This window comes from Elephas maximus, chromosome 15 (genome assembly GCF_024166365.1).
Source record: "Elephas maximus indicus isolate mEleMax1 chromosome 15, mEleMax1 primary haplotype, whole genome shotgun sequence".
Taxonomy (NCBI): Eukaryota; Metazoa; Chordata; class Mammalia; order Proboscidea; family Elephantidae; genus Elephas; species Elephas maximus.
This window is the reverse complement of record NC_064833.1, coordinates 39369044-39380925: the sequence shown is the minus strand read 5'-3', so window position 1 is coordinate 39380925 and position 11882 is coordinate 39369044. Positions and strand designations below refer to the sequence as shown.

The window sequence follows — 11882 nt, the reverse complement described above, 5'->3', positions numbered from 1 at the left end:
AGCCAAGTGTTTCTCTTCAGAGATGGATTACCTTTCACGCAGCCTAAGTGCCAGTATGTTTATCGTATTTAAAGCGTCTCTTAATGGTCTGAGTTAATTTAACTTCTAGAGGTGAGCAATTAATTCTCAACGTAATGGGTCTGGCTTCTCATTTGCCACAGCAGTCTCATTCATTGTAGTTACTCACTGTGGTGCTCCCATTTAACTTAAATGTTACTTAACAAGGTATTGCTGAGAGCCAGAGCTGTATATCAACCCCAAATCACCAAAAGGTAAAAATTATTTTTAAAAATTTAAATGTATTGGCTTCTTACAACTGGCTGGCTCCCATATTATCCCAATAAATGTATAGATACATGTTAAACACACACTCCTGACATTCTAAATTTGAATGAGGCCCTTAGACAAATTCAAACGCTAAGTCATTGGACAGTACCTGAAGTGACTGATGTCAAGGTTAGAGTGACTCTTCAATAAATGCAACCAACCAATTATATATACCAAATGGAATTCTTTATTGTAAACAAGATATAAAGTACAACAAAAGAAATATTGTGCAAAATTGTTAAGAGTCACAAGGATTTTTTTTAATTAAGCAGAAACTCTTTTTTGTTTTCCAAGGGTAAAAGTTCTGATGTCAGAAAATCTAAACCCGATATACAGAAAAACATTAAATGGGAAGACAGAGTGACATTTTTCACTATATATTTTAAACAATTTACTCGTTTTACCTCTGTGTGTATCATCCACTATACAACAGAATATAACAGAAATACTGTTAACAAAAGTGAATGCTCTAGTAATTTTTCGACTCAGCTAGTTCCACATCCCTTTCAAACTCCTATAAATTAACAAGACAACCTTTATCCATTTGTGAATAAAGCTCACAAAGTTTCTAATTAAGCACATGTTATATCCTTGTAACATAAGGATACTTTACCCATAAGTCATCTTTTTCAAGGAGTTATCTAACATTCTTGATATTCCTTTTTTACAATATATATTTTCATATTCAGATTTTTTTTTTCCTAAACAAAGTGCACTGTATTTTAGTCTACAGAAACATATTGGCATACAATTTTCAAATCTACACAGTAAACTGCAGGCAAACTAAAGTTCAAAGCATAATAAAATGCCTAGATATAGTCATTTGTTAAACTTTCAAAACAAAAATGCAAAAAAAAAAAAGTAGCTACATCTCAAAGCAATTAAATTAATGAGGATTCCAATTCTTTGGGCCCTCTTTTGCAATATACAGCCACTCAATTCCAAATATCAGTGATAGTGTAAAAATGCTAGTTCTAGATATTTTTAACCACTGTCCACAAAATTGACTAGGAATAGTAAACAAGATAACTCTAGGAGAGGATGACAATATTTGTAATAATACAAACCAATTTTCCATTCCCATCTCTGTACCGTAAGGTTTACTTCCAATCTCTACACTCTTGAAACCAGTGCTTTAGAAGAATCACATTGAAAAGTTGGTCTGAAGTATTAACAGCAAAAGTAAAGTAACAAATTGTGCACACAAATTCAAAATCTGTGCTACCTGTGTTGACCTCATCTGAAACCTTCAAAAAATATTCAAAAGAATAAAACTTTCCCATCTCTCTTATGTGATAAGAAATGAAATCTGCCATTCTGTGACCTGCCTGTGGCCTCAGCACTTCCTGTCATCTAATTCAGGCTGGGCCTCTGGGGCTTCTGCTTTCAGCCCACACTAGAGGGCCACAGACTTGCAGTGGAAGCATTTTTTATATCGCCACCGGCCTCTGGCTGTGACCAAAGTTAATCTTGATTCTTCACCTTCTGATCCGTCACTGCGTGGGGGCAGAGGCTGGCGGTAGAGCAATGTCATTTAACTTGCTCACTTCCATTTGCCAGTTTGGTAGCTTCTTGGCTGACAGATGGCGCCGGGCATGCTTGGTCAAATGGTCACTCCTCATGAACCGCCGATCACACATTGGACAGGCAAATTTCTTTTCACCTGTGTGGGTTCGTCTGTGTCTGGACAGTTCATCAGAACGGGCAAACCTCCTTTCACAACCTTTCCAGCTACAGCTAAAAGGTTTTTCTCCTGAAACAAAGAAATTCAGATCATCTTTATTGTGCATTTGTGTTCAGTTATACCTAAACGTATAAGAAAACATGCATTTTAAAACAATAAAAGCTAATAAATTAATAAACTGTCAAGTAAGTATTAGGTAGATACATATTGCTCAATTTTCTCAACTTTTACCCTATCGCATTTACAAAAATCTTTTCTTAATAAAAAAAGCGAAAACCAAAAAGTTTTCTGACTTCAATTATGGTTCAAAGGTCTCAAAGGCACTTTATTACTAAAGTAACTAGTGAGACATCCAGAGAATCACCGTTTGAGAGGTTAGAGGATCTCGCACTGGTAAGTATCACCCACTGAATTGGCTCAGAAGGCAAGTTCTTCCTTAACATGCCTGGTTTACATTTGTGATCATAAGCCAAATAATCTTCATCTAAGTTTCTAAGACATAAATAAGAAAAAGTTGGTACCTGTATGCGTTCTCATGTGGGCCTTCAGATGAGAACTTTTAAAGTACGTCTTGCCACATCCTGGGTGGCTACAGATATGACTTCTTATCCTCAGTGAGTCAATCTGAGGAGTGACTTTCGCTGCAGAAGGGGAAAAGCCTGGAGCAGGGGCAATGGGAGAAAGTCTGGTGCCATTTGGGCTCACCATTGGAGGCTTTGGGTTCTGGACAACGGGCTGGGGAACAACAAACATGACAGCACCTTTGGGCACCTGAGTGCCCATGAACACAACAGGTGGGCAGACGGCTGGAGGCTGACTGGGTGGAGTGCTGGGAACGACTGTTGTCACAACAGGGTTATTTGCAGGGAGGGGGACCATTTGGCAGATGACCGGCATAGGAGGTACTCCCCCTGTTGAAACTGCAGGTGGAGAGACCAACACCGACTTCTGCTGTGGGGATACGGGAGCTGGCTGAGATCTACAGATGACTGTCTCTGAGGAAGGCACAGAAAAGTCATAAAGTGCAGGGCGTGCTTTCTCATCAACATCTGCCACAGTGTTTCGCTCACATTTGGATCTGTTTGGTGACACAGCTGCACAAGGTACATTTTTTCTTGCAGCTTCAACATTTAGGTGGGTTCTTCTTCTAAAAGAATTGTCCTGATAGTTGAGGATGCCAGCTGCTTTCACAGGGCAGGACCGGTGGTTACATAGCTGGGCATCAGCTGTATGACGAATCACACTTGTTGCCTGAGCCTTAGGGAGTTTTGGGGCTGGTATTGGGCTCTTCTCTTCTTCTTTGAAAGGTGCAGCAATGTGAGGCTTGGAAGTATCAGAGAATGACTTGAAGTGTCCAGTAGATGGCGCTGGCGCCATCAGAGTTGACATTTGAGAAGGTTCAAAATCGGAAGGACTGTAAGGTGGAGTCAAACACTAAAGAGAAGAGAAACAGGCATCAGCAAGAGAAATTTGAAGTAGCATGCACTGTGTAAATTACTAGAAATTCTGTAATTTACATTCATCTGAAAAACAATAATACTTACAAAAACTGGGATTGTATGAAAATCGGGTGTACCCGGAAGCAGATTCTCTTCCTCTGACATATCAGACACTGGTGTCACGGGTCTGTTTTCAATGTATTTCTTAAAATCGGATTTCCAACTGCAGCTCATTGACATAAGTGCTTCCACAGCTTCAAAATCACTCTTCTCTGCAGTTTTGTTCCAGGAATACACGTGTTCTTTTGACCTTTCAGCAATCATTTCCATTCTTTCCTCCTATATAAACAAACAGTAAAGCTTATACACATATTTCTTTTCATCCAAATGACACAGAAGAATGGATACATATTTTCTTTTTTTACAATTTGTTCAACTTTCCAAGTCAATATTTGAAAGGACAATTTTCTTCTCTCACCCCTACTCTGAAACTTTAAAAGTGACAAAAGTTCGGCTATACTTGTCAGGTGACTCAGACTTCATGGCAGTGGTATTGAAATCGTCCTCATTTTTGGGCTTGAACACGGATATCCTTTATATACAGCAACACCTTATTACTAGTAAGAAGACAGAGGACCAAATTTTCAATACATGGAACTTGCATTTGTGATCCAAAAGAGAGAAGCACTTGGTTTAGAAAGAAAAAAGTGCTTTATCTTCTTTCTAGAGTAGCTAGCTACCTGCAGCAGGGGTGTGACAAACTAACAAGGGAAGGGCTCTGCAAAAAAGTTCTTTTTCAATGCTACAGGCACAACAGATCTTTTAAATATGAATTCCTAATAGAAAAAAAAAGTTCAAAACTTTCTTATAAAGGCAAAGTGTACGAGACAGGGCTCTGGCATGTTGACTTACATATGACCTTTGGAAAGTCACTTTGCACTCTGGGATAAAATCAACAGAATAAAAGATCTTCAGGGTTTCTGTCAAATTAAAGTTATATTAAAGTTATATTAGGTTATTTGAAATCTAAAATGACTCGATAACTCAATTAATCTATGCTAAATGGAGGCCAAATGAGTTTTTAAAAAAAATCCCAAATTTTCATTTTACTCAAGCTTCAGTCTCTTCATGTTTGTGTTCCCTTCCACTGGCTCTACTTCATACAGTGGTTTGCGATGCATTAACTATAACCAGCTGAATGCAATAATACCAAAAACCTGGATAATCAGAACATTTAATATCCTACTTGTAATTTTCAAAAACCCTGACTTGTAAGGAGTCTGCAACATTCAAGACAATCTATTTCATTTTTTAAAAAAAACTGATTACAAAAATAACAGCATATGCTTTGTAATTATTTGTACAGCTCCTCTATCAAGTATTTAATAACTTTATATTAAAGCTCTTTAAATTGCATTTTTAAAAGATGGTACTACCCACCACCCCTTCCATTTTCCATTTAAAAAAATGTTGATTATTTTGGTCAACGTAGAGATTGTGTAAAAATACCGAAAAAAATTCTTTACTTTGGAAGGTACTACTCTCAATGTTTGTTTTAAAAGATGCATAATCATTTTGTGTTGAAATCCCAAGAAAACGAGCCACTGCTCTTGAAAAATCAGCGCAATTGCATAACCGCGCAGGCCTTTATGTAAGCGGCAACGGACAACGCATCTATGTGTAAAAGCCTCCACTAGACGCCCAGGCAAAGAAAGAGAAAAAAAGAGAAAGGCAGGAGGGAAGGGGAGTGTGAGCCGTGAAGGGCAGGAAGAGAAACAGGGAGGGGAGGAAAGGGAGTGGGCCGCGAGGCAGGAAAGGGAAGTGGAGGCGCGGGCGCGGGAGGCAGACGAGGGGCGGGGGCGGACGGCGGGGGAGATCCTCGCTGGCGGGGACTGACGGATAGGGCCGCCCTAACCTCAAAGAGGCTGGCGGGTGAGTCACTGGGAACATTCCTCGCCACTCGCACGTCCCCACGCCCCTGCCCCTGCCATTGGCCAGCCCGCCCGGCGGCCCGCGCCCGGATTGGCTGGCCCGCGAAGGGCGGCGGCGCGAGGGAGGAGGGGGCGAGGCATGTGAACAAAGCGTGATCAGCGACTGCTCCGGGCGGCGCTGGAAACGTGAAGTGGGAATTGCCGCGCCGTCACCTTTCACCTACTTCCTGAGCCCGCCGGCCCCCGCCCTCGCGCCGGCCCCGGGGAGGGGCCGCGGGCGCCGCCGCCAACCGCCCGGGAGTGCGCGCTGGAACTCTCGGGGAGGGGCGGGGCCGCGGCCGCCCGGCTCCGGGAGGCGCCCGCCCCTTCCAGCTCCCTGCGAGCCGCCGTTCCCTTAGGAACCGACAGCGGGGCCGGGCTTCGCTCCCGCTCCTGGCGGAGGCTGGGGCTGGGTCATTCGGGGACGAGAAGCTCCCCCGGCGCACCCGCTCCCAGCCCACCCCCAGCCTCCGCCACAGCTGCCGGAGGAGGAGCCGGGTCCCCGCGGAAACCCGGCCCCCGCCCTCGTTCCGGCCGCAGCCCCCGGGGACCCGGTCGAGCCCTCAGCCCTTCCCGCCCACGCCAGCCGCCAGCCCGCGGGACCTGGGCCCACCCCTTCTCTCCCGCAGACGCGACGCCCCCTCCCCGCCGTTTCCGGCAGCTCCGGCCCCCGCCCGCCGCGCGTCTCCATGGGTTCCCAGACGTGCAGCCCCCACAGGCCCGGCTCCAGACGCGTGGCCCTCATTGCCTGCGGCTCCCGCCTCGACACGCGGCCCCCGCGTCTCGCAGCCCTAGCTCCCCCGGCCGAAGGGGTCATCCTCCCACCTTCCAGCCCCCTCCGAGGGGGTACTCTGAAGGCAGCCACCTGCCCCGCCGGGGATGGGGAGTCCCCTCCCCACGTCTGAGGGAGGCCACTCCCCGTCTTCCCTTGGCAGTCCCCGGTTCCGCGTGCCATCCCCAGCGCCCACGCCGGCACCCCCGCCCCCATCCCAACTCTGCTCAGCAGCCCCTCTCCGCGGTACACAGCTGGACAGCCCCTGTCCTGCAAGCTCCGTCCGGACCCTCCAGAGGGGCAGCCCCCTCCCTCCTCTCCGTGGACACCCCGCCCCTCAAATGCTCGCGAGCAGCCCCCTCCCACCCAGACCCCGCATTCCTGATCCAGGCGGGGGCAACTCTCACCTGTGCCACGAGCAGGCTGGCCTCCTTCCGTCCCCACTCCCGACTCCACTTTCACACCTTCCCCCATCCTCGCTGCCAGGGCAGCAGACCCCTGCCCACTCTTCCATCCCCTCCAGTCATCCTCCTCGTCACCTGTCTCCTTAGGTGTCCCTGCGGAGCTGCCCTTCTCCTCTTCACTACACCCTGAGCAAGACCTCTCTTATTTCCAGATCCCAGTCCTCCTTTTCTGACCCGCTCTCTAACACACACGGCCTCACCAATCCCTACAGTCTGCAAGCAGGAACCTCCTTCTCTCCCCACGACTCCGCTGCAGCCCCGTTCTCAGGCGTGGCTGATGTCAGGGACTCGGGGTTCGTGTCCCCACTGGCCCCCGCAGTCACGGCGACGCAGGGGCATCCCGAGGTGACTTACCGCAGCCTGCTGGAAAGAGGCACCGAAGTTGAGCATGGTTGGCTGCCTGGCCGCCGCCGGCGTGCTGACTAGCTGCTAGGCTGTTTGGCTGCCTGGCACAGACGTGCGCCCAGAGACACTCGACGTCGCTCCCGCCGCCGCCGCGCTCCGCGCGGTCTGCCCCCTCCCCATTCAGGTAGCCACTCCGCCTGCCTCGCGCCGCGGGCGGGGGCGGGGGCGGGGCCTGCGGCCGGCCAATCAACAGCAAAGGTGTGTGAGGCTCCGGCCAATGGGCTCGCGGGGCCACGCGTGATCAGCGGCTGCCCGGCAGCGTGAAGCCTGTGTCAGTGGAGCGTGTACACAATCCCCGGCAGCATTTTCTCTCGGCCTTGTCAGGGGGAACTCCCGCCGCCACCTGACTCAGTAACTCCCCCGCCCCTCGCCCACCCACTGCCGCCGCTCGCTCCCCCTCCCGGCCTCGGGGTACCGCCCGCGGGCGGAAGCCGAGCGGGGAGGCGAGGCGACGGCGCGCCCAGCCCTGCTGAGGGCAGGTCCCACGTGGGGGATGGGGAGGGGTGCCGGCACCGCCCCGGCCCTCGGCGCGGGCCCCACCTCTGCCAGCTGCGAGGTGGGCGGGACGCCGACGGGTGAGGGAGGCGGTGGCTGCAACACGAAGGACTTAGGCCAACGGATTTGCATTTGCAAGTGCCGTCCCGCACGTCTGGAGAAGAAGCAGAGCCTGGTGACCGACCGACCTCCATTTCTGTAACATTTGCCGGGTTTTGCCTCGCGGAGTCATGGGGAGCATAATGGCGGGGGGCGCCCCTGTCACTGGGGCGCGACACCTGCTCCTACATTCCCCGCCCACGCGCCGGTGCGCACTCCCCCCCATCCCGCCCAATCTGCAGCGCGGGCCTCAGTACCCGCCCCTGCCCGCGTAGCCCAGCCTTCCTCCCAGGCAACCGAGAGGATGGGGAGGCACGAAGTCTGGAGAAATGGACCGATAGGGTGTGGGGAGCCGTTGACTCGAGTCTTTAGCCTTCCTGTCTTCGACGCTGGGCTGCAGAATCGAGTTTTGACCTTGGTGTAGAGAAAGTTAAAATTGCAGTCTACAAACTGTTTCAAAGGTAGATCCACCTCTCCCCCGGCCAAGGCCTACAGAGAGCCCCTCCCAGGCCGGTCGGATTCAGGCTGCCCTTCTTGACGGAATCCTTCCTCGTCGGTGCTGCGGCTGTGCCCAGAGCTGGGGCCTCCTGATCGGGAGCTCATGGCTCTGCTTTGGTTCCTTTTTTGTCCCCTTTTGGTGCCTGCTCACAGCAGCTGTTGTTGGAGAGGGGTTAGTGGTTACAGAGCTTAAAGCAAGCCAGAGATTTTACCGCCTCTTTTGGGCAGGCTAAACACCAGACAAATTACAGCCCCTCGAGGGAGCTGTCTGACGTCTCTGTGTAACTGGAAAAATAATGCAAGTTTCCTTTTTCTCCCAATAACCACAAGGTGAGTTTAGAAAGGGAATTAATATTTTTGGAAACTGCCAAGTCTATAAACATCTTTGGATGAATCTTTCTAGTATATCTAAAGGCCCAGGCTAGACAACGACAATACTAGTAATAATAATAGTAGGCCAGAGGGGAAGCGGACTGAATGGCCTCCTGTCACTGCCTCTCCTGATCAGCTGGAGGGGTGCCAGCTCAGCAGTCCAAGCAGCTCTTCCTGCCTCCCACCTTCCCCTACCCCCTCTTCTGTCTGCAGGGGTGTCCCTCCCTGCAGGCTTCCTTCCGCCCAGGCTGTCCCATCCTGTTGATCGGAGCCTGAGGGACTGGAGCAGCTGGCCCTCAGCACCTGCTGCAGCAGAGGAAGCTCCCATCTGTGCCCAGCCAGCAGGCCTGCCTTCCTTCCTGTCAGAGGGCTGCCGCCCTGGGGTAGCCACAGTCCCTCCAGGCCTGAACCCAATCCCTTCCTCAGGAATGTGGGGCTTTGCTGGCATGGCGCCCCAGCATGCTGAGAAGCAGTAAGCATTTATGACTTGTGGGAGTGATTCAAAACAGGGAAGAAAAAAGAGAAAAGGGGTAGGAGGAACAGTGTGGTGGTGACACAATTCCTGGAGATTCAGAGAAAGATGTTCCTCAGATACCTGAGACTCAGCATAACCAAAACTAAAATTGTTCTTTCTACTCCTTCCGTATGGACTTCTCTCTCCCCTCTCCCATTCAGCCTTCACCCTCTCCTTCAAAGCCCTGCATCCATTGGTCCCCAAATCCCAGCAGTTTTGCTTCAGAAATGTCTCTCTTTCCTCAACTTCATTTCTACTCTTCAAATGTTGCTCTAAGTCAGGCTGTCATCAACTCTTGCTGGGATAAAAAATCTGCAGTCCCCCCCCACCCCAACCACCACTGGTGCCCCCAGATACCTTCCAGTGTCCAAACTCCACTCTACCACCAGGATGAGTTATTAAAAGTCGTGATCCTATCATGACAGCCCCTGCATAAAAGTGATCCATGACGCCCAGTTGCCTAGGAGATTAAAGGCCGTTCCAGTTACAGCTTCACAGTCGCCCCCCCACACCGAACCCTCCCAGTCTCATCTCCTACCCAGACATAACCCTTGCCCACAGCTATAGCGAACAACTTGCTGTTCCTCAAATATGTGCATTTTCATGTCTCTATGCCACTTCCTCACTCAGTAAACATCGTGTTGCTCATGCTTTTGTTCATTTGGTTTTGGTTTGGGGAAAGCGGGAGGTGACAAAGTTGCAGAGTGAGTGAGGCAGAAGGAGTTTCCAGGCCATGGTATGAGATCTGAATTTTCTTTAAAGTGCTACAGGAGGCCACGGTAGCTTGGTACATTTTTATCCTTGAAGGGCGCCTTTGCCTTCCTTGCTTTCAAGGTCTTTGTTTCACTGTCATCTTGTTGAAACTTACCCTGAGAACCCCAGGATGAATTGATTGTGCTCCTCTGCTCCCATACCACTTTGCCACACCTCCATACTGGGAGGGGAGCACTCACCACGTCTTATTCTAAGTAGTATTTTACAATACTGCCCATACTCTTCAGGATGGTGGCTATATCATAATCATTTTTTCTGATCCAATGTCTGTTCTATATTAGACACTTAAGATTTTTGGAATGGAGGAAATAAAGTAGGTTGTCTCTGAAGACCCACAGGAGCTAGAGCCTGAATATAGACAAATACCCAGGCACAAGTGTGGCTCCTTCTATACCTTTCTGCGGGGGGGACTACAGATTTTTTATCCCAGCAAGAGTTGATGACAGCCTGACCTAGAGCAACATTTGAGGAGTAGAAATGGAAGTTGAAGAAGGAGAGACATTTCTGGGTCACACATGGAAAACTGTCATCTTGGGCGTGAGTAAAATAAAGTCCTTGGGCAGAATGAGCAGTACCTCGGATGGATGCTGGCCCTTCTTGCTGATGGTGCTGATTTCTCCTTAACCCAGTAACCCGGTGCCGTCGAGTCGATTCTGACTCATAGCGACCCTATAGGACAGAGTAGAACTGCCCCCATAGAGTTTCTCCTTAGATGGGAATAATGAAGGAAGTGGAGAGGGAGTTCACATGTAAGGGACCCTCAGTTCAGTTTTGGACATTAAAGGACATTGCACCTGCCAGTCATTATCTCTTTGCTCATTACAGTCAATGGGTATCATCACCATTCATTCATTCATTGCCCCACCATATGCCAAGCACTGGCCAGACCCTGGGAAACAACCATAATAAAAGACACAGTCCTTGTCCTCAAGAAGCTTCCAGGATAGTGAGAGAAGCAAATCAGTGAGGGCTATTACAATCCCCCCACTTGCTGTCCAGTCCATTCCAACCCATGATGACCTCATGTATGTCAGAGTAGAACTGTGCTCCATAGGGTTTTCGAAAGTTTTTCAGAAGTAGATTGTCAGGCTTTTATACTGAGGCTCCTCTGGGTGGGCTCAAATGTTAACCTTCCTGTAAGCAGCCCAGTGCTTAACTACTTGCACCACCCAGAAACTCCACCATTACAATAAGAGTCTGGTAAATGCTAAGAGTGTGTCCAGATTGTCCTGAGAGGACCTAGCAAGGGGTGAAGGAAAGCTTTCCCAGGTTGATTCCTTAGCTGAGGAAATGAAGGGATGGAGGCAGGAAGTACAGCATAGGGATTCAGGATGGTCTGAATTGTCCAGATCACAGATTTGAGAGGTGAGATGAGGAGCTCACCCTGTTAAGGAAAGCAGCCCAGAACCTTAAAGGGACTTTGTATGCCATGCTAAGGAATGGAACTTTTATGCTGAGGACATGAGAAACTACTGACAAGTTTTAAGCAAGGGATGATGGTTTAGAAAACTCATTCTACGCCAGTGTGGAGAATGGACCAGAGGGCAGGGGTCTAACACCACTTAGACAGCTTTCATAGTAATCCAGGCAGCAAAGATGATGTTGTCCTAAACTAAGGAAATGGTGAGAGGCATGCAGAGGATGGAGTAGAGATATAAAGAGCTAGCAGGATTTGGTGAGTGATTTGGATGTTGGGCATAAGGAAGAGGTTAGTGTCAAGGAGGACCACCAAGTTCCTGGCTCAATTCACTAGATGGACAGGGCACCTGAAGGGAATATAAGAAGGGAGTAGATTTTGAAAAAGAGGAAGAAAATGCCAAATTTCATTTAGGCCATGTAAAGATGAGGTTACCTGTGGAACATCCAAATAGAGATGTCCAAGAGGCAGTTGGAATTTCAGGCCTGGAGCCCAGGAGAGAAAGCCCTGGGCTGAGGATTAAAATGGGAGTCATCAGGGTGTAGATGGCGGTTGAAGCCAAGGGAGTGAGTAAAATCCCCCGGAAGAGTGCGAAACCAGAGAAAAGAGAACTGAGGGTAAGCCTATGGGAACACTGCTTCTTAACGCAAAC

The 11882-nt window shown here is 49.1% G+C and overlaps 1 protein-coding gene across 1 annotated transcript; it reads right to left on the bottom strand.

Moving 5' to 3' along the window:
• Positions 1-560: 560 nt before the first annotated feature.
• KLF10 (KLF transcription factor 10) lies at positions 561-7200 on the bottom strand. The gene is made up of 4 exons (XM_049854195.1): positions 7011-7200; positions 3556-3789; positions 2533-3445; positions 561-2080 (listed from the first exon to the last, which is right to left on the bottom strand). Exons 1-4 carry the CDS (start codon positions 7044-7046, stop codon positions 1821-1823), a joined length of 1443 nt encoding a protein of 480 aa, XP_049710152.1. The 5' UTR covers positions 7047-7200; the 3' UTR covers positions 561-1820.
• Between the last annotated feature and the right edge of the window lie 4682 nt (positions 7201-11882).